This window comes from Phyllostomus hastatus, unplaced genomic scaffold (assembly GCF_019186645.2).
Source record: "Phyllostomus hastatus isolate PE091 unplaced genomic scaffold, TTU_PhHast_1.1 phas_scaffold_387, whole genome shotgun sequence".
Taxonomy (NCBI): Eukaryota; Metazoa; Chordata; class Mammalia; order Chiroptera; family Phyllostomidae; genus Phyllostomus; species Phyllostomus hastatus.
In genome coordinates, this window is record NW_025334027.1 from 1,949,065 (window position 1) to 1,976,713 (window position 27,649).

A 27,649-nucleotide genomic window follows, 5' to 3' on the forward strand; every position below is an offset into this window, starting at 1 on the left:
GAAGGGAATGAGGAAGGGATGAAGAGAATAAGTGAGTGAAGGAATGAATAAGGAGGTAATAAGTGGGAAAGGAGAGAGAGAAGGAGGGAGACAGGGAACGAAAGAGTAAGGGAGGAGACGAGGGAGCGACCGGGGAAGGAAGGAGGAAATGGGTTTACAGGATGCGACCCTCACGTAAAGGCATTCCCTCCCATTCATTCGTTCAGCCACGCCGGGTGCCTTGCGCTGTGCCAGGTGAGGAGACGCACGGTCACCCAGGGGCGGGACCCTCCTTCGCTGAGCTGAGCCCTGAGCCGCCCTCCAGAAAGAGCGGCCGCGGGTCGCCCCACCCCCGCCGCCCCGGCCCCCGGCCCCGGGCCACACCCAGGACCCGCAGCTCTGAGCCCCCAGCCTCGGTCCTCACCAGCCCCGCGCCTGCGCGGCGCGACCACGTGATGCAGTCGAAGCCCCGCCCCGCAGCCCCGCGCTCGCCCCCGCCTCCCGCGAGTGCGGCCTCGGCTTGCAGCGGCTCCAGGTGAGCTGCGAGGCGCGGGCGGAGCGCGAAGGGAGAGGGAAAACGCGGGCCGAGGGGGCTGGCGCCGGGTGAGGGCGCGGGGCTCCTGCGAGCAGAGCGGGGGTCCAGGCGACGCGGGGGCGGGCAAGGACGGGAGGCGTGGGGGCGGCGGCCTGAGGAAAGCCCGGGGCCTGACGTGGCCGGGGCGCGGCTGGTTGGACCCCCAGGTGCGGCGGGGCCCGGGGCGAGCCCTCGCTGAAGTCCGGGTCCTCCTCGCGGTAGCAGGGCCCTCGGGCCCCTTGTCGGCTCCATTGCCAGCTGTGGGTCCGGGCGCGGCCTTCACGGCGGCGACCCTCGGCGCCGCGCGGGCGCGTCCTGCAACAGGCAGGCGGGGCCCGTCTGGACTACCGCCACCTGGTGTGACCTTGGACCTCGGCCTGCGAGCCTCAGTTTCCTCAGCCGCGCGCCCGGGCCGAGCGTAGAGATTCCTGGGGGCTGTAGCCAAGGGAGCCCAGCCTCCCTAGCTCGCGCTGTTTTTAGAGAGAAGCCGGAGATCGCGCTGTCAGGGAGATCTCCGGTCCTGATGAAACAGCGGCGGCCAATTCTGACTATTTCCAATCTTGGGCGGGCTGGAGCCTCGGGGCCGCCGCCACCTTCTTGGGCTCTTCCCCAGGGCCTCCCGCGCGCCGAGTCAGGGCCGCAGGTTTGGCGCGTCGGGATGCTCCAACTCTGATTTCTGAGATGAGACACATTCCAGAGCGCCGCGGAGTCGGCACCCAGAGGAAGGCTCCCTCGTCTGGAAATTAGGACCCTCTCTGTCCTCTTCCTGAGCTGCCCCTTTCCCTTTGTTGCAGACCTGGCTTCATGCTGTGAAGGGATGAGGTTCTTTGAGGGCAGGAACTGTTTTGGGGCCCTGCAGAGGAGTTGGTGCCTATTCAATAGTAGATGGTTTGAGTTGAAAATCTTTCAAAAATGCCTTTGACTCTGTCGTTTCTGAGTTTATAAAAATTTGTTTTATGTCCTTCAGTTTGTACCTACTTGGGACATAAAGCTTTCTGCTCCCCTCTGCGGCTCTGAACAGTACAGAGTGGAGGGCCTTCCTCCTGATGACTAGAATGTTGTGGGGCGGGAGGAATTTACGGTAATCTAGGGAAGGAAGGCTTCGTGATCGAGTAACTCCCGTAAAATGAATAAGAGAAGGGAGGGTGCCATCGAGTGAGATCTTAAGAACTTTATTGCAGAAAAGCAGGCATGGGGAAGGAATCACAAAGGATGCATTGCACTCCACTTAAGTTTTCTGTGATTTTGTCAATTACCAAAATTGACAAAATTACCAAAAGGTAGTTACACTGTGGGGTGCTGATTTTCAATTTTGAAGTCAACAAAGTTGAAAAAGGAACACTATTGGCCCAGGCTGGTGTGGGTTAGTGGGTTGGAGTGTAGTCCCAAGGTTGCAGGTTCAGTTCCTGGTCAGGGCACTTACCTAGGCTGTGGGTTCATTCCCAGTCTACGTGAGTATGATCCCTGTATGACAGGCAACCAACCTATCGATGCTTCTCTCTCATCAATGTACCTCTCTAAAAGCAATGAAAAAAGTGTCTGAGTGAGGGTTAAAAAGAAAAGAAACACCACTGGTGAGGTAAACAGTGATTGGAATCAGATTCTCATACTTTTGCTGGTGGGAAATGAATTGGTACCTACTCTGTAGAGGGCATTTTGACAATATCCATTAAAATGATGTACTAAAATTAAAATGATTCATCAGTTCTGTACCTAGGAAATTTTCCTCAGGTAACTGCTGCGTGTATGGCACATCTCAGTGATTTTCTATGCAAATTGTTTGCAATAGTAAACAATCAGAGGAAACCCAGATGTAGAGTAAAATATGGTTATCCATACAATGGACTGTGGGAGGTATATGAAGTTATATACAAAAGCTAATTAAAGGGGGGGTATAGAATGACAGATTCTCTGACTCCCTAGGTACCATCTGGAAGGGCATTGGGGAAAGAATTGTAGTTTCCTTTGGGAGAGGATCTGGTAGGGCCTTAGGTGGAAAGAAAATTTAAATTTCAAATGTACCATTTTGTGCCTTTTGAATTTGAATTGTGAATATTACATATTCAAGAACAGGTTTGAGAATTCAGTGATTAAATATTTCACAGTGACAGATAAAGTGCAGATAACATACTGCCTCTCCCTATCATATCCTAATATTTTGTCTTTTTTTTTTTTTTTTTTTAAGAAAAACATTCCCTTTTTCCTTCCTGGAGATAATCATGACCCTGAATTCCCATAAAGTGTCTATACTGTTTCATACCATACCACCTATCTATAAGAAGTATTGGGCAGTAGTGTTGTATGTGTTTTCAAACTTTTGGTAAAGGAAATTGTACTACACATATTCTGCAACGTACTGTTCTTTTTCTGTGTGGCTTTGAGATTTCTCCACATTGACTGTAGTTTGCATTCTAATTTGCTCATTTTCACTGTTGTCTAGTGTTCTGTGGAATCACTGCTAGTGACAGGTACAGGGGAAGGAGCGTTTTGAGCCATATCACAGGAAGCCCCAAGTAGGAAGCGGTAGGGAGCCAGCATTTGAGAAATCAGGTGGTATGCTTATGGGGCATTTTGAGGAGCTGGGGAGGATATGGCAGTTGGTAGGAAACTAGTTGGGTGTCATTGCTGTGGTCTGACCCAAAGTGGTGGCTGTGGAGGAATAAAGGGACGGCCATCTGGGATGGAGGCATGGCATTAAAGGGTCTGATAGGATACAAGGGCTGTCCTTGTGTCCTAGACAGGAAAAGAGATCACTGAGACCATGAGGTTTCTGACATGGAAATGGTGGCTGTACCAGTAACAAAACTAGACCAATTGGGAGGGCTGCTGGCTGGATTAGGGACTGAGTTGGAGGTGTGATTGGGAATGCAGGACAGGCTCTTGGGAGAGAGGGGTGGGCTTGGGCAGGGTGTGTTGGCTGAAGGGAAGAGATCAGAACAGAGGGAAAGAGTTGTTATAGGGCAGAATTTCCAGGCAAGAGAGGTTGGTCAGCAGTGGTGGAAAGGAAGATGGAGTAGGTGGTCAGAGGCCTACTGAGAGGCCAGCACAGAGAATTGAGCATGTTGTATGAATGGGAAGCAGGTTCTGGGAGAAGAGGAGGAAGCAATGGGGGAGTGTGCTCCTGAGCCCCAGTAAGCAAAGGCCTCTTCTTTTTGGCAAATTTTGTATCAATTTCTCTTGTAGAGATGCAGTAAGGAATTGGAGAAGAAACATTTAGCAGAGGGGATAGTGGAGTAGCTGGAGATAAAGAAGGCAGATGTTCAAGGTCCAGTGACAGGTGGCCTCTCTCTGCCGCTGGCTGGCTGGCTGTGCTGTGGTCAGGAGAGTGCAAAGCTTGGCTACACCATGTGGTGCAAGACTGGTGGCTCCCTGATCTGGAGCAACCAGCTGTCTGTGGTCACTTCTGGTTGGTTCAGAGTGTGTGGCCAAAGTGTTTGAAGTAGGTTTGTTTTACTGATTAGTTTCTGAGCCTCCTAGTCGGATCAGTTTTTTAACTATGCTGATTCAAATATTAGGTAGTAACCTTGAATTTAAAACACGATGCAGATGATCTTGAATCTCAGAATCTTGGTGAAGAAGGCAGGTCCTGGACCCTTCCCTGGGACTCCTGACCACCATTCAGGCCTGTTGTAATTTTTAAAAATAACCACTACCTTTATTGAGCACTTATTGTATGCCAGGCACTTTGCTAAGGCCTTGTACATGTGTGTTGTATTCAGGATATAATTCACCTACACATAACATCTCAATGAAGTAGATGCTATGATTATCTCCATTTTATAGAAGAGCCAACAAGCTCAAAGAGACGTCACTTATTTGAAGCCATATACTTAGTAAAAAGATTGGGGGAGATATTGATGTTATAGTAACTACCTTTATGTTCCTGGGATTACGAGAGAAAACAGCAGTCAGTCACATGAGCTATTTTTGGTAAAGATCCTGCCTCTTTCAAGGTGATATTAGCCACTTTAATGGTCCTAGAACAAATATGGGGAGAGTGCCTCACTAAATGCCTGTTGTAATTTTTATGCATTCATTTTTGCATGGGGAAACTCAGTTTTGTTTTTTTCTCAGTGGGAGAGAGGAAGAGCTCTTGAACCTGGTCTGTGCAGATGCTTTATGTTCCTCTTTTACTATTTCCCTTTTTTTCATTTGAGAAACCTGAGGCTCAGGTTGATCATTTGGTGAGTCCATGGGGGCGGGGGGAGCTTCAGTTTATGTTGGTCTGTCTCTAGAACCCTTCCGTTTCACAGCAGTGCTGAAGGAGGTAAGTGGGATGAAGATTTGGCAATGAAGGGACACAGGTCATCAGAAAGAAGGTCCCAAATCTGAACAGGTGGTGGGAGGAGAGAGGGAATTAAGAATGCAGAAAGCACAGGTAAGCTGGATGGAGGAAAGGAGCTCGGTGAGCAGCTGGTGCCACTGGGAGCAGAGCTGGTCAGTTGAACATGGTGTGGTGTTTCTTCCCTTCTCATTCCCCATCCCCTCTGTCTTGCCAGCTGACAGCCAAGGTGGTGAGGTCTGGTACGGTGGTCAGAATGGCAGAGGAGCAGGAGTTCACCCAGCTGTGCAAGTTGCCTGTGCAGCCCTCTCCCCCACACTGTGTCAACAACACCTACCGAAGTACACAGCATTCCCAGGCCCTGCTCCGGGGGCTACTGGCTCTTCGGGACAGCGGCATCCTCTTCGACGTAGTCCTGGTGGTGGAGGGGAGGCACATTGAAGCCCATCGCATCCTGCTGGCTGCATCCTGTGATTACTTCAGGTGAGTTTCAGACACCTGTTCTCATAAGTAAAATAATAGGTGACCCTGGCTCTCCGCTGGACAGATGAGTCGGTACTGACATGACTGGGCGGGAGGAACCAGCCAGAAGCTACCAGGTGCCCCCTGCACCCTTAGCTAGCTGCTCCCAAGTTGCTTGTTTGGCGACTTGGTCAGCAGCAAGAGAGAAGAAGGGGTCTTAGGGTTTGTTTTTCTTTTAGGTGTTCATCTCCAGGCTGTGTTCTCTTTTCTTTTAAAGATGACATGCTTGGCTTTACTTGTAATATTATACTTTATAAAATTAATTCTCTGCTATAAGTATAATATCTTGGTATAAAACAGATTTCCTTTCAACTTTACTCTGGCTTTGCAACATTTCATTTTGAAAAATACCAAATTTGTGGAAAATGTGAAAGAATAGTATTATAAACACCTAAATACCAATTGTTAACATTTTGCCATATTTGCCTTCTCTCTACACATACATCTATTTTTTAAAAGATATTTGGACACTTCACATCTTAGTCTTTCAGTGCCACATCTCTCTCCACCCCCCTTCTTCATCATGTTCTTGCAGTGCTGGCTGGAAGCTCACACACATAGGCCTTGGTCACTGCTCAGGACATATGGCCCCTGTGGGTGCTAAAGCCAAGGCCAGGCGATTTGTATTGTATACACATGGTCCACACAGCTGTGTGTTGTGTGGAGTCACCCCCCTGCACCCTTGCCTAGCCATATACCTCCCGGCTCACACCTCTCACCCCTTGGGTTTCAGCCTTTGACCCTCTGGGGTTTCCCATCGTCTCCTTGGGAGTACCTCAGAGTATGGGAAAGTGCCCTGGGTGGCTGCATGTGGAGTAAAATGTTTAGGAATAAACATGACACATGTATGCCAGGTCTGTGGGGAGGTGCCATGCAAGGCCTCTGAAGACAGTCAGAGGCTGGCTTGATAGAGACAGGCCTGCTGTATCCATTACAGAGATGCCGGCTCTGTCTGTGTCAACCTAGATATTTAGCATGTTTCCAATAAAAATACCAAGAGGGTTTATTAGGGGGAATTGCACAGACTGATTCAAAAGTTCAAATTTAAAACAAGCAGTGACCAGTAAATTGTGGAAAACAAAAGTAATGAAAGGAGACTGTCCCTGTCTATATGAATACATACAGAAGTCAAAAAGTTTGCCCTGGGTGGTGTGGCTCAGTGGTTTGAGTGCAGGCCTGCAAACCAAAGGGTCTCAGGTTTGATTCCCTTCAGGGCACATGCTTGGGTTGTGGGCCAGGTCCCCAGTGAGGGATGCATGAGAGGCAACCACACATTGATGTTTCTCTTCCTCTCTTTTTCCCTCCTTCTCTCTCTGAAAATAAATAAATAAAGTCTTTTTAAAAAATAAAAATTTTCAAGTAGAAAAAAGAAATTCAACTCACCCAAAAATAATTGCTACAAATTAACAAGACAGAGTCTAAGAAAATGGGCAAAGAATCTGGACTATTCAGAAAAGAATATAGAAATGGCTCTGAAACATTTGATGAGATTATCTATCCCATTGGTTATGAGGCTTCTCCCTTACAAGGTTGATAGTGTGTGGGCAGTACTATCCAAGTGTAAATGTATATAAAGCCTTTGTCCCAGCAATTGCTTTTGTAGGAATTCATCCTTGTAGTCCCATAGGCAAAATGTTGTGGGGATAGGACCATCCATTGGGTGAAAAAATGGAGGATTAGAGGTAATCCAAGTGCACCCCAGCAAGAGTGGGTTCAATCAAGTATGATAACCTTTACAGGGAGAGGGGCAGCACTGTATACACTGATAAGGATCCATTTCTGAGATGTATTAAATCAAAACAGTGGAAATATGTCGACTGCCTCTGGGGATAGTGCCGCCCTGGGGAGGGGAACTGAGGGCCTGGCGCAGAGGAGGGAGAGAGACTTTTACCCTTTCATATATTTTAAGTCTCCTACTATGCATGTGTATTAACCTAGTGGAAAAATAAAAAAACTGTAAAAAATAGCTACTCTATCATCTCGGTGTTACTGTCATATTTTAGTCCTGATTTCTACCTTGACCACCAGGTTCTTCCTTCTGAACAACCAACTCTCCACTGGGATGCCTCATGGTGTCACACTGATGGTGCCACAGTGGGACTCCCACTGCCCTCTCTGACCCTGTTCCTCTCAAGTCCCCATTTGCCCGGCTGGCTGCACCATGACTCCGATCAAGAGTCTGATTCTTTCTCTGCTCTGCTAGGTCCAGTCTGTCAGCATGTTCTCTCCAGTCCCTTTCAGGGGAGTTTTAACTGTAGCTCTCCAGCCACGCGGCTCTTGCCAGGCTTGGAGGAACCTTCTTGCCTCTCCTTAGCCCCTCCACTCTGACCAGTAGCACCCGCATTTGAAGAGTCAGCCAGCTTACATCACCTTTCAGTATAAAATTCCCCCATAGCATCTCATTATGCTTGGATTTCAATCCATACTCTACCCTGCCCTGGGGGTAGCAGGACCCGGCTCTGTGTCCTACCTTCAGCTCACTCCCTCTCTGCCCTGGCTGCTTGTGTGCCAAGCTTGTTCTTGCCCAGGACTTGGGTGTTCATTTCCACATGGAACATTCTCCCCTGCCTGGTGAGGTGCCGCTCAGTCTCATCTTAGTTCCTCAATGTGAGCCCCCCGCCCCCCGCCCCCCCCCCATTGCTCTCCACCCGCTGTGTTCCCCAGCCATGCTCTCCTCCATCCTTGCCCTGTTGAGTTCTTTGCATCATTTTGAAATACCTTGTTTCTTTGTTGTTTGTCTTCCCAGCATTAAACTCTGTTTATAGAAATCTTGCACATTACTTGTTACTTCTCTTCTGTTCTTGAATGATACCTGTCATTTAGTAGGTGCCCAGTAAGTATATGCTGACTGGAATGACATTGTTTCCCATTCATTCATTCATTCATTCTTTCATAACATGCTCTGGGCTCCTTCTGTGATCTAGGAAACTTATTAGGAAGAAGCAGAAAGCAAGCCAGATGTGATCTCTGCCCCCAGGAGGCTCACGTGTAACTCCCTGGGGCACATGAAACAGGGGATAGGGCAGTTTCTAGGATGGCTACCCAGACTTGGTCAGGAGTTCATGGATGCCTTTTGTGGGATGACTCAGGGCTCAGATTGAGCCAGTGTCCTGTCACACACTGATGCTGGGTCAGCCAGCTCCGTGCTCCAGATGCTCATGCTCTTCGTAGCCTGGGCTGGTGTCCTAATTAGTATAACTCCGCTGTCTCATGTTTTCACTTTGCAGAGGTATGTTTGCTGGGGGATTGAAGGAAATGGAGCAGGAAGAGGTCCTAATCCACGGCGTATCCTATAATGCCATGTGCCAAATACTGCACTTCATATACACTTCTGAGCTGGAGCTCAGCCTGAGCAATGTCCAGGAGACGCTGGTTGCCGCCTGCCAGCTTCAGGTGAGGCTTACTTCTTTGGAGCAAAGCAGGCCCGTTCCTGGGTATGGTTTCGCTGAGTGCCTGCTGGGCAGTGGCATGAGGGTGGGTCAGGCAGGGCAGATAAGAGAGACTGTGGAGTGGGATGGGGAGTCCCAGGGAGTGCTTGGCTTGGCCGGCTCTGGACACTGAAGCAGAGCTGATCTGAAGGTCTCCAGATCCAGGTTCCTCCTCTGCCTTGCCCTCTGCTTTTCTGCTGGCTCCTTTCCCTCGTTCTGGGTCTCCCTGCTACTAAAAGGTCCCGCATGTAAACAAGTGGCCGAAGCCAGGCCCATGGCATCCTATGGGTGCTGGTATTGGGCGTGGCTGAACTTCCCCCAGTGTTGCTACTTAGGCCCTTTCTGCCTGTCTTCTCCCTTGGTCTCATTGATCTGTGAAACTGCTTTTCCCTTCTTATTGAAGTTTAAATACTTATTTTCCTACAGAATTCAAAAAGTTTTCGGAGGCTTTGACAAGTGTGGCTTAAATTTTAAAAGACTGAATTGACTCTTGACAATGTTGGTGAAGTTATACAGGCTGGGCTTGCACATGCTTTGCTCTGAAGGGCTGTCTGTCAGACAACTACACTGAATTCATGATCCTGATTTATTTTTACATCAGAGCACATTTGGGGCAGTCAGAAAAATGTCAAGTCGCAAATAAGCCAACCTGTTCAGGGCATCTGGAAGCCCACCGTGCGCTTCCTGTGCCATTCCCCTCAGAGTGGCGGGTGGGAGGTGCTCAATTCCTGCTTGGTGGTTGGTTTGAGTAAGGCTTATCTGGCTGTACATGATAGGGAGGTGGACATGAGCCAGGGTAGCCTCTGTGACAGAAGAATTTCCCTGCCTTCTTTTATTCAGAGATTTCTTCTGTCCCCTTATCCTTGTTATTTTTGCTTTGGGAACCCTCATCAGGTTCTTGCAACACCTGAGTCCCATATTCAGCTCTCCACTCAGAGACGCGCTGCCAGCATTGTCTCCTCTCTGCCGCTCGCTCCTCTCCCTACTTCCCTGTTCTGTGTCCCATGACCATTCTGCCGGAGCCTCCATGTCTCCTTGAGCCCTTTCATCTTCATTCTCTGTGTCCAAGTTTGCACAGGTCATCCTAATAATTATTACTGTTCTGTTTCCATGTCCTCCTCTTTGCCCTCCATTCATACCTTCCAGCTGGCCCCTGCCTTCTCTCCTCTGAATCCATCATGCACATCAATACCAAACCATCTCTCAAAAGACCACTTTCCCTTTTCTACCCATCAGCTCAGAGACCTGCTGTCTCCCCAGGTCACTTATGGCAGAGAACGGCCAGTGCTCCTTAGCACTTCCAAGGCCATTCTGGGGAATAGCACAGCAGAGAGAGCCCCCACTTCACGTTGAGCAGCCCAACTCTGTTTGTTTTATTTTTAATATGTTGGGCTTTTATGCAGTGGTGGTTTTTAAAGCAGGTTTTACTTGGCATAACAATTCCAAGTCAGTAGGCTCACCAGATCATGTTTGTTCATATAGCCACTAGCTCTTGGTGGCTTCCCCCATGCCTGTATGCTATGCCCTGTGCTAGATTCTTGATGGTGTCTCCAGGAACCTGGGTGTGAATGTCAGCAAGACCTCCCCCACTGAGTCATCCCCAGCAGACGAGTTCTGTCCACTGAGCCTCTCGTGGTGTGGACTTGAGGTGATTCCTTTGTGAGATTCCACCTGGCAGAGGGTCCACTGCTCTGACGAGGACGGGAAAAGGCAACACGGTCCTTGTGTAAGAGGCTTTGGTTCTTCAGAAGCTGCTTCCCCAGGCCCACTGAGGGCAGTTTGCTCTCACATTCTATCCAGAACCTGGTCCTCGGTGTCCTGACCACAACAAATCAGAAGTGGTATTTTAGCCCTGGCTGGTGTGGCTCAGTGGATTGAGTGCTGGCCTTTGAACCAAAAGGTTGCCAGTTCGATTCCCAGTCAGGGCACATTGACTGAGTTGAGGGCCCAGTCCCCAGTAGGGGGTGCGTGAGAGACAACCACACATTGATGTTTTTCTCCCTGTCTTTCTCCCTCCCTTCCTCTCTAAAAATAAATAATAAAATCTTTTTTAAAATCTTTTTTATTTTTAAAAATAAAAATTGGGTATTTTAGGAAGAAGAAGCAAAGCAGAAGTGTGCAGGCCAAGGGAGAAAACAAATGGTTGAGGGAAGACTTTTGGGACCTAGCAGAGCACTCTGGGGATCCTTCATGTGAGGAAATACGTGCCTGGCACTTCCCAGGTTTCCATTTAGCCCTTTAACATACCCACCTGTCAGGTAGTAAATGTCTTGGATCAGACAAAATAAAATTATTTGAACGGTTTATTTTTAAGTTTTAGATGCAGGCAGAATTACTCTGTGGGCACTTGTCAATTTGTTGATTATGCTGGCTTAGCGAGGTATTCCTGTTTTTAAAGAAATTCCCAAATCCTGTTTTTCTAAAGAATTTAGCAGTATCTTGGCTGCTTCCCCTAGAGCCCTACCCTCTGTCTCCTTTATCCTGCTATGCTTTGGTGATGTAGTCACAGGGTTCCCTTAAACCCTGTGGTCCAATTTTCAGCTCCCACCTAAGTGTTGTCCTCCCTCTTGCCCTCCTTCCAACCCCCTGGGTCTTCTGCACAGTTGGGAAAGGGAAAGTGTAGACCACCTGGGAGCCCCCTTGATACTGAGTTGATCAGGCCTCTGCCCAGGCTGGATGACTTTCAGCATTTCAAGAACTCTGAGCCAGTTTCCCAGGATGGGTACTGGGCAGGTATTTGGGAATGCCCTGCTGGTGGTTGTTAGTATAGGGTTAGCTTGGACCTTTCTCCTGGGGCAAGGGTTGGGTTCCCTGAGCCTGAAGCTCTGGCTGGGCCTTCAGGTGAGGGGGTTGTGGCAGGAGAAAGGAGCTGAAATTCTGGATAGCTGGGGGTCAGGGTGGGGGTCTTGGGTGCGTTCCAAGCCAGGGACAGCTGACATGGTGGCCATTGTGCAGCTTCCAGCTTCTCTTTTGACCTAAAAGGCAACTGTCATATATTAGGGGTTCGCTCTGTGCCAGGGAGTTGCTGTGCATGATGTCATTTGTCATTATTCCTCTCCACTTTATCTTTGTTTTATAGATGAGGAAACTGAGTCTCAGCTTAAGACCGCTCCACAGCTCACTTATGAGTGAGGATTTAAACCCCAGTCCTCCTGCAGTGAGCCCTGGTTGTCTTTGGTGTTGGGGAAAGAGGCTGCACCGGCCTCTGCTACAAGGACGTTTGGGGACGGTTGAGGGGGGCTCTGCTTCAGAGGACAGCCTCACAAGCCATGTAACGGCCGTGGCTGCCTTCTGTGCCCAGATACCATTTCCCAGGCATGAATGGGTCTTGTTTTCTTCACAGATCCCAGAAATCATCCATTTCTGCTGTGATTTCCTCATGTCCTGGGTAGATGAGGAGAACATCCTTGATGTCTACCGGCTGGCAGAGCTATTTGACTTAAGCCGCCTGACCAAGCAGCTGGACACCTACATCCTCAAAAACTTTGTGGCCTTTTCGAGGACTGATAAGTACCGCCAGCTTCCCCTGGAGAAGGTCTACTCCCTCCTCAGTAGCAACCGCCTGGAGGTCTCCTGTGAGACTGAAGTATATGAGGGCGCCCTTCTCTACCATTACACCCCGGAGCAGGTGCAGGCAGACCAGATCTCACTGCTTGAGCCCCCCAAGCTTCTTGAGACTGTGCGGTTTCCCCTAATGGAAGCCGAGGTCCTCCAGCGGCTGCACGACAAGCTGGACCCCAGCCCACTGAGAGACACAGTAGCCAATGCTCTCATGTACCACCGGAACGAGAGCCTGCAGCCCAGCCTGCAGGGCCCACACACGGAGCTTCGGTCAGACTTCCAGTGCGTCGTGGGCTTTGGGGGCATTCACTCTACACCATCCACTGTCCTCAGTGACCAGGCCAAGTACCTAAACCCCTTGTTGGGAGAGTGGAAGCACTTCACTGCCTCTCTGGCCCCACGCATGTCCAACCAGGGCATCGCGGTGCTCAACAACTTTGTGTACCTGATTGGGGGGGACAACAACGTCCAGGGGTTCCGTGCTGAATCCCGATGCTGGAGGTAAGAAAGGGCCCCTGGCAGTACCTCTGTCTGCAGGTTATGCTGTAGTGAAGGAGTCGTGGGCTCGGGGCTGGTTAGGGAGTGGGTTCTGTATGGGCATATCACCATGGATGAAGGCATTCAGCCATTTATGTTAATCTTGGCTTGTTGGGGTAGCCCTGTTTGTGGAACTAATTCCAGGTTAATTTTGGAGAATGTAGATGGCATTGACATAAAAGGGGACCTGGAATGCTTTCTTTTGCTCTTGTCCCTGTCTCAAAAGTACACTTACCCTGCATCACACCCTGCTCTCATGTCAGTGAGGGGCTGGGTTGCGACTCTGCACGTGGCTGAGCACAGAAGAGGGGAGCCGGTGGCAGAAAGGACAGTTGGGCCTCAGAAGGAGGGGACCTAGGAGCAGGAGCACTGGATAGGCAGCTGCTGTTTCCATCTTGCCCATTCTGGAACTTTGACATGTCTCATCCCAGCTTTTCTTTGCCTGTCTGCTTTGCTCTTCTGACCACAAGCCAATGGTGGAGCATGCCTTCTGTTGCTGCTGCTTCCCCAAGTGTGTCCTCCCCCAGGGGAACAGGAAAGGCTGACAGGCATTGCTGAGCCTTATATCAATTCTCCACCCCCACCCCGACCCTCCACCCCATTAGCCATGTGCTAGGCCTGAGGTCCCTGGAGGAGGCAATTTTCTGAGAGGGGGTTCTGTGAACTGTTATGGTCTGTAGGGGTCTTCAGTTCTGTCAGTCTCTAAGACTGTGATCCTACAAACCCATTTCTTTGGGCAGAGCAAGGGAAGTAGGGTAAATCCCCACTGCCTCAGCTACTGTTGTTTCCAGAGCCCCCTCCTCTGTAGTTTGGTTTGCTTTCTTGGGATTTGGTGCCTGTGGGAAGTTTTTGCCCTGCACGAGCTGAAAGATGGCACTGCAGAGAGAGAGATTGCCAACTGTTTCTGGCATCTGTGAGCTAGGTGCAGACCAAGTTCACGTCCATGATTTTATCTTCTGGGGTGGGGGTGGGGCTGGACTGGCTATGCCTCTCCGAAGCATAGTGACCAGGACTGAGGAAGAGTTGACCATTCCTAAGCCAGCTCTGATCTCTTTCCTGGCTCCAGGAAGTGATAACCTTTGTTAAACTGATCAGACCCAAAGCCTGGCAGCATGTTGTGGTCTAACAGGAGCACAGCGGATTCCAAAAGGAGGAAACAATACCTTCACTCAGATGCCGTCCTCAGTGGGTGTGGCAGCACCTGGTTCAAGCCTCCCTCCAGCCAAGCCTCAAAGTTTCTTTTTTAGGGAGCTCAGCTTCCCAGTTGGAGAAGCAAGGCCAGATCTCCCTGCTGAGCGACCCACAGCCCTGTAAAGCAGATGTCTCCAGAGTATTGTGGTCTCCTGGTCTCCGGCCCTCAGCACGTGGTAGGGTGTTTGCCTGCAGGGAGGCTTCAGCGTGGTAGGATGCTGCTGGCCTGTAGTCTTTGCTGTTACATGCAGTTTCACACAAGGCTGGTCTAAATTTTCCTTTCCGTTAAAAAAATTTTTTTTAATTTATTGATTTTAGAGAGGGAATGTTGATTTTTGCATTCATTGGTTGTGGATTCTTGTATATGCCCTAACTGGGGATGGAACCCGCAACCTTGGTATAGAAGAACAGTGCTCTAATCAACTGAGCTACCCGGCCAAGGTTAAATTTCCCTTCTTGAGTAGGTGATATGAGACCCAAGTCAGACTCTGGGAAATGCTAGTATCAGCCTCTGTGATTGATAATCACAGCCTCAAATTCCAATCAGGAAGTTGGACCACTGTGGTAGGTGGGGTTGTGGGACCTTCCTGGAGGGAGCAGGCATCGCTGAGGAGCTCGTGTTCAGAGCATCTGGCGAGGTGGCAGGGAGGGCCCTGGGGTCCGTCATCTCTGCAGAGTGAACGTTTCCTTCATCTCCCAGTGGATTCTTAAAGCTGCCAGATGGAAAATGGGTCTTAATTTGAGTGATCTAAGAGTATGGTTCTCTGCCCTCTTCCCTTCCATACTTCACCAGCCTTATAACCTTTAGGCTCTCAGAATATAAGGAAACAAGATTTTGCAGTAAATTAGGGTTTATATTTTAAGGTGCTAGGTACTTAACAGGTTATATCTTAAAGCATTGGTACAGAAACTATTACAAATTTACCTTGTTTGGAGCAAATTGTATTCACCTCCCAGATACCACTGTTTCTCTTTTCTTTCTTTGATTGCTTCTATGTTGTCTACCTTCTGTGTTTGCGCCTTTTCGTAGCTGCACTCTGGGCTACTGAAAATTGACTGCACACCTTACTTACCTTGTAGTAGCTGGTCTCATGTTGCCACATGCCCTGACCCTACTTAGAATAACAACTTGCTTTTTCCTTAGGCATTCCCATGACTATTAATCTTTTAAAATATATTTCAAAAAAATGTGTTAATTGTAATGGACTTCATTAATAGTCATGGGAATGCTTAAGTCATGGAAATACTGAAGAAAAAATCTACTGAATTTAACAAGGACCCCAGAACATAATTGTACCAACTCTAGATTTCACTTCTGAGTTTGCAGTTGGATGTTCCAAAGTCTGCATTAAAGTGATTAAAACTGATTATATCCTTGTATGCAATAATAAGCTTATTTTTATTAGGAAAAGAAATATTACTTGGGGATTTATTCTGACAAAGTGGAAAATTAATCCAATAAAGAAGAAAATGGGAGATGTAAAACACAGTGAGAAGAAATAAGCAAAACTGTGGTTACCTTTAAATTATTGGTGCATGGCGTGTGTCTGTGTGTGTATATGTGTGTGTTTCCTTAAATCTGAAACCACAAATGCAAGTGAACTCTGCCTGGGAAGCTGTGCGTGCAGGAGACCAGAGGGAAGTAAGCGTAAACTTCTGGAGGCTCTTGCTTTAGTCTAGTGGAAGATGCTGACCTGTGTTTGACTCACACTAGGGAAGCAGAGGATGTGAGGGCAGTCCAGCTACAACGTCTGTCACTCTGTTGGTCACCAGGGTTGATTTGACTGATCTGGCTGGCTAGGCAGATGTCCCCTTCCTCCCTCGCCACTCCATATGCGTCCCTCTTGAGGCTGTGCACTCGGTCAAAGAAGAGGAATAAAAAGAATTGGGAAGAAGAGACAGGTACATGAATGAGTGTCGTGCGTAGGAAAGGCAGTAGAAGGCACCATCCCAGCCAGTTGACAGGGCTTCTAGTGGTGCACCTTGGACTGGCCTGGCTGCCTGTTCCCGACCTGACCTTCACCTAGCTGTGCCCCTGGTCATTCACATCTCAAATGCCACTCTCTCAGGAGGCCCTTCTTTATCTCCATAAGAGAGATTTTCTTTCCCCAGCCCCTGCTGCGGATGGATCACTGTCTCTTCTTACCTTATTATTATTTGTGTGTGTGTTACCTGAATTACATTGGGTACTCACTCTGTTCTCTTCAGCTTGTTACCCATTCGAGTGGAAAGCAAGGCCCTTGTCTTGAGTTTCCCTCTGGATCCCCAACACTAAGCACTGTGCCTGATACATGTTGGGTGGGCAGTACATATTTGTAGAGTGAAGAAAAAGGATTTCATTGCTGGTAATTTTACCCCTATGTTATTTTATTCAGCAGACAGTGTATGGTCGCCCTGGTCAGGTGCTATGCTGGAGTCTAGGAATACAGACATGAACCTTAGTTCTTTATAAACTCCCCTCAGGTTAACAAGGATTCTTTTTATGCGTGTTGTCCTTCATGATCCTTCATGATAGCTTTTCTAGGCAGATGACATCACCCCATTGGACAGGTATGGAAACTAAGTGAATGCCAAGAGCCAAAAGCTGGGATGCACCCAGCTACACAGGCTGAACTGGGATTCGAGCCTGCATTTGTGTATGACCTTGTGTCTTTCCTGTAGCCCGACTCCTGAGATAGCTTGGTTCCAAGAATTCCTGGCGAGCAGGGAGGGGCTGGCCAAATGATGTGGGTAGGAAGAAATGGCTGCAGAATGAGTCTAACTTGTGCTTTGGGGTAAAGGATGCATCTTATCTCTTCACTGACCAGTATATGGCACAGGCCAAAGGAAACTTGATCCATTCTTTTCTGAACCACTTGAAGTTTGACTTATCCTCTTTGGACTTGGTCTTCCTGTGGAAAAATTAAAACTTATGTGAAAGAGACTATATCTATGTGTTGGCCATTGAATAAGAAAGCTCCAGGAGCAGGAGCTGAAATGCAGGTGCCTGGGTGGATATGTGCCCAGGGAAAAGCGCCAGATGCTGGTCAGGGGAAAAGTGGGCTTTGGGCCTCAGGCTCACAGCGCCCTGGCCACTTGAAGCTCTGTGATTATCTGTATTCATCCAACAGCACCCCTGCTTGGGTGCCCCACATGCAGCCTGTAGAAGGGGTAGAGGCAGTAGGAGGATCCCTGGAAAGTGGGACAAGCCTGGGACAGGCTATGAGTGCTGGAAAGGTGGGTGTGGACTTGGGCTCTGAGGGGCCTGGGCTACAATGATAGGGTTTGGGAGTGTGAGCAGGAGCTTTGCTGGTGAGGGTGGAATCAACGGACAGGTGAGTAGCCAGGTAGAGATGGATAGAGACAGTTGTAGGTCCAAAGTTCAGGAGAAAGCAAGGGTTATAGTTAGTTGTTCTGGAGTGGCTGAGATCACCTGGGTTGAGAATTTGGAGACCTTTAAAGGCAGAAGAGGGGTTGGGATGGGCTCTGTGCAGAGTGCAGGATGAAGCTGCTGCTTGGGGACTAGTTTTCTTTTATTTATTTATTTATTTATTATTATTTTTTTTTTATGAAGCTTGGTGGTAACAGGTAACACTGCTTATATGGTGCTGGGGCTCAGCAGTAGCTCAGAAGAGGTCAGCTTTTCTCCCCTTGTGCCCACTGTCCTGGTTGGCCCAGCAGTGCTCCTCCAGTCCAGGCTAACTCCTCCAGCCTGAAATCCCAGAGAGGCCCGCCCTTGTGGTGCCCACAGTCCAGTGGGAGATAGCACCCCGACTCTTGCAGAGAGGGAGACCTTGAGAAGTGGAGAGGTTGGTAAAGCTTGAAGTGCACAAAAGGATAAGGGGGTGGGCTGTGATGAAGGTGAACAGGTGTGGGCACTATGCACATGGCAGGCTCGAGGAGACCACGCATGAGGGGTGTTAGTGTTGGCTGGAGGCTGGGAGGCTGTTGTACCTGTCTGTAATGCATGGCTGTCCTGAATGAACGTGGGCAGGGCCATGGGGACCGTGAGGTGAAACAGGTGAGGTACAGAGGGCTGTAAGAATAGCACTTGGGCAGCCTGGGGTGGATAGTAGGGTGGGCTAGAAACCACACAAGCAGTTACACCTGGAAAGGGACTGGCTTCGTGGCCAGAAACGCAAGAGGCTTCTGGCCATACCTCCCAGGTGTGTAGCAGCCTGCTGCCATGGCTGTGAGTGGGTGTGTGCTGGTGTGTGGGAGGCAGCCAGGGGAGGGTTCAGGGGACATGGGCGGAGTAGGAGGTGCTATCTCACCTGTCAGTGATGTGCTGTCCTCATGTCCTCTCAAGGTACGACCCGCGGCACAACCGCTGGTTCCAGATCCAGTCTCTGCAGCAGGAGCATGCCGACCTGTGTGTGTGTGTCGTGGGCGGGTACATCTACGCAGTGGCGGGCCGTGACTACCACAATGACCTGAATGCTGTGGAGCGCTATGACCCTGCCACCAACTCCTGGGCCTATGTGGCCCCGCTCAAGAGGGAGGTAAATAACCCCTCCAAGGGGGGCCTTTTCCCACCTGCTTTCCTTTGTGGGGTGTATCGAGTGAGCCAAAGTCCGGGCCAGGGAATCAGTTCCAGCGAGCAGAGTCCACATCCCTCCAAAGACCCTGCTCTGAGAGCAGGATGGGGGGCCCATGCGACTCTGCCAGCTGCCTGGGAGAGCCTCTCAAGCTTCCAGACCTCGTTCCCCAGTATCTCACCATTTCTTGCTCTTCCCATCTTGGCCCCAGGGAGTGCTCTAACTCTGAAATTCAAATGTGGACAGAAACCTTCCACTCATCTGTCCTTTAGCACAGCTGAGATGAGCCAGCTTGTATCCAAAGGTGTTAAACAGGAGAGATGAAATCTCAAAAGTCTCACATTTCTCCCCTAGAGAGTAGGCCTTTAAAGTACCAAATACTTGATAATTTGTATTTTTAAATTTTTATTATTTTTTAATCACTTGCCTCCTGTACAGTACCTTCATTTGTTCCAATTTGGAGATGTCTAAACTTAGTTTCATTGTGCAAAGGCAATGCTTTAGGAAAATTTCTCTTTTTTTTGTCCTGTGGCTTTGGGGTACTTGGACCCCAGCCCTAAAATCAGACATGAGAGCCCAGAGCAAGGACTTGCTGATCCCTCATGTTCCAGGTCCCAGCCTCTGAGAGCATAGTGTGCACCCTGTTCGTACCGGCACTGTCATTTTAAGAGCACTTGTTACACTCCTTTGGGGATCCCTGAGTACCTCAGAAGGAGGGGATGGCACAGAGGACATGTGGGCCTCTGCTGAGAACTCTACTGAACTAGCTCTGGGACCTTGGCAGGAGCTCCTGCCTTTCTGAACCTCTTTCCATACCTCCCCTCTTTATCTCTCACCCTTCCCCAGTCCCCCAGGGCCTTAGACTTTGACCCTTGGGGGCTAGGGGCCTCTCTGATGGGTCCAGCCTCTCTCCAAGGTCAGGGTTTCTTACCATGGTTCCTTTCAGGCAGGGAAAGCTGGCATGCTCCTTGCTCCTCAGCTTCTTTGGGGAAGGAAGCCCATCTAGAGAAATACTCCCTACGTCCATCTTGGAGAAAGGAGCAGATTTTGCACAGGAAATACCAGGGCTTCTTGAGACCTGGTGGATGAGGATGAACTCCTGAATTCGGCTCTGGAAGGGTATGAGATGGGAGTGAAAGGGTCTGTTCTGGGCGTGTGGGGCAGAGGACTGAGGGGGTCTTTGTGCGGGAAGCCACAGTTTTCCACTGTGGCCACAGAGGGGCAGCCTTGGCCTTCAGTTAGTTTCTCCCTGGCTGCCAGTGTCCTTCCTTCCTTCCTTCCTTCCTTCCTTCCTTCCTTCCTTCCTTCCTCCCTTCCTCCCTCCCTCCCTCCCTCCCTCCCTCCCTCCCTTCCTCCCTCCCTTCTTCCCTCCCTTCTTTCCTTCCTTCCCATATTCATCCATTCAGCAACTATTTATTAACCTACCCTATACTAAGACCTAGGGATGCAGTGGTGACAGGAAATGACGGAAGCTCCCCCATGGAGTTTACAGCCTAGTGGGAGAGACCACTCTTAACCACTAAACAAATCTGTAAAATAATTACCAGTTGTGCACAGTGCAATGAGGGAATTAAGAGGGACTTGAGCTAAACAGTGCCCAGGGAGGAGGCTCTGGCAGGACAAATCTAGATAGACTGTTTGGGGAAGGTCCATTTGAGGAGATGGCAGACTGAGGGAAGGAGGTACTTTCTAGGCCAAGAGGGGACTTCACAGTTTATTCTGAGAAAGGGGAAGCATGGGAGTGCTTGTGAAGAGAAGAGGGTGGAGACTGTTGGAGAAGGAAGGGGATGGGTGGGTTTGAGCTGTAGTTCAGAGGTAAACTGACTAGACTGTTGAAAACTAGTAAGCACCACACTTCCAAATAATCCAGAGGTCAAAGGGAAATAATAAAAATACCTTGAACTGAATAAAATGAAAAGGTAGTATGTCAAGATTTGTTGCATCTAGCTAACATTCTGCCAGGAAATCTTTTAGGACTAAGAGCTGGCATTAGCAGTGGGGGAGGGAGGGTGGAACCTCAAATTAATAATCTAGGATGTTCCCTCAAAAACCTGGAGAAAGAAGGGCAAAATATACCCAAATCAGGCAGAAGAAATGAAATAATAAAGAGAAGAGCAGAAATCAATAAAAGCAGATAAACAATAGAGAAAATCAAGGAACTTTTTTCACAAGATCGATAAAATTGACAAACTTCTAGCAAGACTTACTTCCAAACTATATCTCAAATCCACCCATACAAATATGCTCAAAAAGAAAGAGAAGACACAATTGAAAATATCAAGAATAAAACTGAACACTGCTGCAAATCCTGCAGACATCACAAGGATAGTGCGGCAATACTGTGAATGACTCTACACATGTAAGTTTGACACCTTAGATGAGATGGATTAATTTCTCAAAAAACTACAATCTCCACAACTCACTCAATACAAAACAAGTAAAGTAATTCGAATAACTCTATACCTGTTGAGGAATGTCCAGGCCCAGATGATTTCACGAGAGAATTCTCTCGAACATTTAAAGAAGAGTTAGCACCAGTTCTGCATGATTTCCCCGCCTAGAAAACAGACAAAGAGAGAATACTTCTCAGTTCATCTTATGAAGTTAATATTACCCTGATATCAAAACCAGACAGACAGTACTAAAAAAGGGGACAGATCTTTTAGAAGTATGCACATGAATATCCTTAACAAAATATTAGCAAACAGAATTACAAAACAAAACAAACCACTACATCATTACCAAGTGGGGTTGATTATATAGAGATGAGAGGTTTCAAATTTGAAATTCAATTATTGTAATTCACCATATTAAAATCATATCATCAATGAAGAAAAAAATATTTGACAATAGTTATCCTTTAATAATCAAACTCAAGAAATAAGAATGGGGATAAATTTCCTCAATGAAGAGCATCTACAAAAATCCTACCACTAACATTGACTAAATGACCAAAGACTGATTTGAGCACTTTCCCCTAAGTTAGGGATGGGGTAAGGATGCCTGCCCCAACCACTCTTAATTCAACATAGCCCTGGAGTTCTAGCCAGTGAAATAAGGCAAAAAAAGAAAAGGCATGCAAATCGAAAAGTAAGAAATAAAACTGACTCTACAAACGACAAATTGCCAAAAATCCAAAGCAATCTACCCTCCCCCCCAAAATCCTACCACAAATGAGTTCAGCAAGATCGCGGGATGGATGTAAGGTAAAAGTACAAAAATCAGCTATTTCTGTATTCTAGCAATAAACACATGGACACTGAATTAAAAATATAATGCCATTTACAGTTGCTCAAGAAATGAAATGCTTAGGTAGAAATCTTAACAAAACCTTTGCAGGATTTATATGTTGAAAATTGTAAGGTGCCAGTGAAAGAAGATGTAAATAAGTGGAGAGACATACCATATTCGAGAATCGGAAGACTCAAATGATAAAAAATGCCGGGTCTTTCCAAATTGACATGTAGTAATTGAACAACATCCCAGCAAGTGTGTTTGTGGATATAATGATCATCCTGAAATTTATATAGAAAGGCAAATGGCTCTAGAATAGCTCCAATAATTTTGAAAAAGAATAAAGTGGGAAGAATCAATTGACCCAATTTCAAGATTGATTCCGTGGCTACAGTAATCACCACTGTGGTACTGGAGACGGAGAGACACAGGTCCATAGAACAGAATGGAAAATCCAGAAACAGACCCATAGAGATATGCTCAACTTTTATTTTGGACATAGAGATGGTAAAACGCATCATTAATTATTAGGGAAATGTAAATTAAAACCATATCTCAAAATTACTAAAATGAAAAGTAACAACAAATGCTGGTGAAGATGCAGAAAAACCAGTTCGCTGCAAACTGTGTTTGATACTCAGCATGGAATGCTGCCTGGTGATAAAAAGGAATAAACTATGCAGCAACAGGAGAGAACCTGGTTTGGCATACAAAGCCAGTCCCAAGAGGTTATATACAACATGATTCCATTCATATAACACCTCTGGAATGGCAAAGTGGAGAACAGATGAGTGGTTGCTGGGCTTAAGGAGGGTTTCAGGGCAGGAAGGCAGTGGGTGTGACCATAAACAGGCAGGAGGAGAGATCCTAGTGGAGATGGAAACGTCCTGTGTCTTAACTGTGTCAGTGTCAAGATCATGTGACATTTCACTGTGGTTATACAAACTTACTGTTGGGGAGTCTTGATTGGAGGGTACGTGGGGCCTGTATTATTTCTTATGACTATACTTGCATCAAAATGGAGTTAATTTTTTAAAAAATAAAACCTCTCCAGACCCCCCACCATTGGTGGGTGAAGACCTAAGCCATTGGTGTGTATCCTGCCCACTGCTCTGACCCTTGCTTTCCACTCTGTCTACCTCCCCACCCACCTGCTGGGCCACCATACAGCCTGAGTGCTGGCGACTGTCCCTGGACCAAACCCTGGAGCCGCCACACCTCATGGGGCTCCTCTCCCCTCCAAAAAAGTGCCCTGCCTTGGTGCCCAAAGGTACAGCAGGAGGGCCTTGCACGGATAGGTATGAGATAGGAGGTCCTTGGGGCAGTAGGGACCAGTAGGAGGGGTGCCTGTTGTGGGGGCTGGCTGGGCACCCGGGCACAGTGGAAAGCATGTGAATGGTCGAGGACCAAAGTCAAAAGCAGGATGGTATATTCTCTTCTCCCACACAAACACGTAACTAAAGATTACTCTTGGTGTTTGATTTTTTGACTTTTGCATCTCGCTTTTTTCCTCACCGTATCAGATATCGTTTGCAAACAAATATTTTGAAAGTGGGGTCAGCAGGCCTGGAGGATTTGCTAGTCATTGGAAGTGGGGGAGAGGTGGAAGCAACTAAGGGTGGGTTGAGGGTTCCCAGAAGTGCTGTGTCTTCTCTTTTGACTCTGAAAATGATGCTTAACTTTCATTGAGATTCCCCCATGCAGATTTCTCCTTTAGGGGCAAGGGAAAGACAGAGATTCTGTTCTCCCCTGTGAAGGCTCAGAGTCATCTCTGGGTCTGTAGAATCATTCCCCATCAGGAAGAGGTCAGGGGTGGGTGACTGGAAGTACATCTAGCAAAAATCCAGGGAGCACTCTTATCAGAACAGGAAGAGGAAATGGGTGAAACCAAGAGGTGTCAGGCAGTTACGGGATTGAGTGGCCTTGGCAAGAGCTGCTGGCTGCCCTCCCTCACTGCCCTCCTGCCCCCTCCCGCCTGCCCCTGTTCTCTTGGTGGCCCATGCAGGTGTATGCCCATGCTGGCGCCACACTGGAGGGCAAGATGTACATTACCTGTGGCCGCAGAGGGGAGGACTACCTGAAGGAGACTCACTGCTATGACCCGGACAGCAACAGCTGGCACGTGCTGGCCGACGGGCCCGTGCGGCGTGCCTGGCACGGCATGGCCACGCTCCTGGACAAGCTGTACGTGATCGGGGGCAGCAACAACGATGCTGGCTACAGGAGGGACGTGCACCAGGTGAGTGGGGCTGGGCTGCCTACACATGTGGTGTTCTGTCCTTGCCGGTCATTACTGATAGAAGATGCTTTGCAACGTGTGCCCCTTTTTAAAATTTTTCATTTTTTAAAAGCAGTTTTAGGTTCACAGCAAGAAAATTTTAAACAATTTTCTTTTTCAAAGCAACATTGAACAGAAAGTAGAGCAGAGGATTTGGGGATCAGTGAAGATACTTTGTGTGATGGATATATGTCATACATTTGTCCAAACCTATAGCGTGTACACCACCAAGAATGCGCCCACAGGTAAAGTGTGGACTTGAGTGACCGTGTGTCAGTGTAAGTTCATCAGTTGTAACAAACGCGACCCATGTGGGAGATGTTGGTGTTGGGAGAGGCCGCGCATGTGTGGGGACGGGGAATAGACAGGAAAGCTCTGTGCCTTCTCAATACTGTTACAAACCTAAAATTTCCCTAAAAAATTATTTAAAAAATTGAACAGAAAGTACAGAGGTCTGTATACCCCCATTCCCATACACACTCACTGTCAACACCCCCACCAGAGTGGGACACATGTTACAGCCGGTGAGCCCGCCGTGACACTGTCGTCACCCAGAGTCCACGGTCTGCGTGAGGGCTCGCTCTTGGCGCTGTGCCTCCTGTGGGTTTGGGCAGATATATCACGATACAGTATCATACGGAGTAGTTTCACTTGGTTTTATTATTGTTAAAAACTTTAATTGTAAAGCTGATACAGCCACATTTCAAAACCTTTAAATATCGGATACAGGTGAAGAAAAATACTCATAATCCAGTCCTGTGCCACTGTGTTTTAGTCCTTCTACCTGTTCATGATTTCCGCCCAATTATAGTTAAAGAACTGCCCATTCTGCTTCTGGCTGAAGTTCATCATGGGTGTTTTCTAGTGAATGTCTCATCTTCACAGCCACCCCTTACCCCCCACCTCTGTGGCTGTGCAAAATTCTGTCAGACTGGTGTGTCATTTGGCTTGGTCTAAGTTTTAACTGTTTCAAATAACATCATAAGTAATATTTGCTTTAGAGAGCTTTTCAGGTATTTTTTATTATTTCCTTAGGCTACAACAGTAGTTTCCAAAGTATGATCCCTAGACCAGCAACATTCATATCACATTAGAATGCATTAGAAATGGAGACTCTTAGGCCCCACCGCAGATGCAGTGAGGAAGCTCTGGAGGTGGGGCTCAGCTATCTATTTTAACAGCACCCACCCCCACCCCCCACCCCCATGGTGAGACCCACTGGGCTGCGGTGTACTAGTTTCTTACTGCTGCCATGACAATTCACCACAAGTTTGACACTTCAGAATAGTGTAAGTGTATTCTGGGAGTTCTGTAGGTAGTAAGTCCTACATGAGTCACACCTGGGTTAAATCCAGGTGCTGTCAGGGTGTCTCCTCTGTAGAGGCCCTGGGGGAGAATCCACATCCTTGTTCACTCAGGGTGTTGGCAGGTTCAGTTCCTTGTGACCCTAGGATTGAGGTCTCTGTTTCCTTACCAGCTGTCAGCTGAAGGCCTTTCTCAGCCTCTAGAGAGCTCTGCATTCCTTGGCACCAGGCCACTTCACCTTCAAAGGAACAACAGCAGGTTGTCCTTACTTCTCATCTCTCCTGTCATACCTTCCCTTCTGCTTTCGAGGGCTGGTACAGCTAGGTGGTTCCACCTGGAAAATCCAGGACAACTTCCCTATCTCAATGTTCATGGCCTTAATCACTTCTGCAAAGTCCCTTTTGCCATGTTGAGCAACAAGTTCTAGAATTAGGACGTGGCCTTCTGTGGGAGGCCAGTTCTTGGCCTACCACAGCTGGAAAACCAAAGCTGATTATTAAGTCAAAAGGTAAGATTCGTATGGCTTTCAATACATATTGCCAACCTGCTCTTCTCCAGACAAATGCACAGCAGAATAGCTTCACTACACCTTCACCAGCTTTGGGTTTTATGGTCTTTGGTTAAGGTTTCTGGTCAGACAATTTGTCTCTGACTATTTATTTTGCATTTCTTGAGTTACTAGTAGGTTAAACATTTTTCCATGAATTTGTTTACTGTTTGGGGTACTTTTGAAAACAAGAGAACATTGATGCTTATTAGTCAGCAAGCAGCTATTTCCACATTTTATTTGCATTTCCCCCTGGTATGGGGTGCTGTTGGGTGGGTGAAGATACCACGTGGGATCTGTGACAGTCAGCTTCAGTCTTACGGAGGAGAGAGAAGCAGTACCACCAGACCGTGGAAAATGACAGCATGCCATCTGGAAAACGCCCTTATCCCTGGGGCCACAGGCTGACTGGGCCGTGGACATGGGACAGAGTGTTTCGACACTGGTCCCAAACCCTTTCCCCCGGGGAGCAGGGTGTGTCCACAGCCCATGTGCCCCTCAGCCTTGGTGTGAATCCAGGGCCTGGGCAAGATTGCGGCCCTGCCCAGATGGCCTGGGCCAGGCTGGCAGTCCTGTCCCAGTAGGTGCCTGGCTATACTCCAGCCTTGACTTTGCAGGTCGCCTGCTACAGCTGCACATCTGGGCAGTGGTCATCTGTCTGCCCACTCCCAGCGGGGCATGGTGAGCCTGGCATTGCTGTGCTGGACAACAGGATCTATGTGCTGGGTGGCCGTTCACACAACCGAGGCAGCCGAACAGGCTATGTGCACATCTATGACGTGGAGAAGGACTGCTGGGAGGAGGGCCCCCAGCTGGACAATTCCATCTCGGGCCTGGCGGCCTGTGTGCTCACCCTGCCCCGTTCCCTGCTCCTCGAGCCGCCCCGTGGGACCCCTGACCGCCAGGCCGACCCGGACTTCGCCTCTGAGGTGATGAGTGTGTCTGACTGGGAGGAGTTCGACAACTCCAGTGAAGACTAGGGCTCTGGGGCTGGTGTGAACAGGAAGGGAACCGTGGTGGGAGCTCCAAGGGCAGCCCGGGCCAGAGCACTTTACTCTAGGGCCTTGAGACCCTTCCTTCTGGCACCCCCTGCTGGCTGGCTTCTGCCACCCTTCCTTCGCACCAGCCTGTCTGCCGGCTTGCAGCAGGTATTTTCAGGGCTCTGTAGATCTCGACTGTGGATCACCGTGCAGGGGGAAGTGCTTGGGGAGGCTCTGGTCCTCTGAAAGGGTTATCAGGCCCGCTTCTCAGCTCGGGCAGGGTCCACTGTCACCAGCTGTCTTGGCCTCCCTTCTTCTGGTCCTTGCTGGGCTGAGAAGGTGTCCTTTTCCAAAGGGACCTGGAAACTGGCAGCTTGGCCAGGGGGCTGAAGCATATCAAGCCTCCTTCTGTGGGCAGGGAGGGGGTAGGGTGAGGCCCTCGCCTACCCAGGAGCCGGGGGCTTGAGCAATTGAGGGCTCCCAAGGGCTGGAGACAGAGCAGAGGCATAAGGTTGTGTGAGATTGGTTCTAGTGATAAGATTCCCTACAGCTGGGCTTTTCTGACCCCATGTTGTTGGTAAATGAAATAAATCCTCTTACAAAAGGTGTGAATTGTTCCTGTGGCCATAGCTTCAATTCCTTTCACAGCCTGTCCAAGGATGCAGCACCAGGAAGCACTGGGTCCCTTTCGGGGAGAGTTGCTGGGGGTGCAGC

At 48.6% G+C, this 27,649-nt stretch overlaps 1 protein-coding gene across 2 annotated transcripts; it reads left to right on the top strand.

The window, feature by feature from the left end:
- Nucleotides 1-460: 460 nt before the first annotated feature.
- KLHL22 (kelch like family member 22) lies at nt 461-27,543 on the top strand. Of its 2 annotated transcripts, none has more exons than XM_045819845.1 (7): nt 461-514; nt 5,053-5,318; nt 8,585-8,750; nt 12,129-12,847; nt 18,363-18,555; nt 23,831-24,064; nt 26,573-27,543. In XM_045819845.1, exons 2-7 carry the CDS (start codon nt 5,092-5,094, stop codon nt 26,933-26,935), a joined length of 1,902 nt encoding a protein of 633 aa, XP_045675801.1. In that variant the 5' UTR covers nt 461-514; nt 5,053-5,091; the 3' UTR covers nt 26,936-27,543. The 2 variants fall into 2 exon arrangements, with proteins under 2 accessions (XP_045675801.1, XP_045675802.1); XM_045819846.1 differs by lacking the exon at nt 461-514 and adding an exon at nt 562-582.
- The last annotated feature ends 106 nt before the right edge of the window (nt 27,544-27,649 follow it).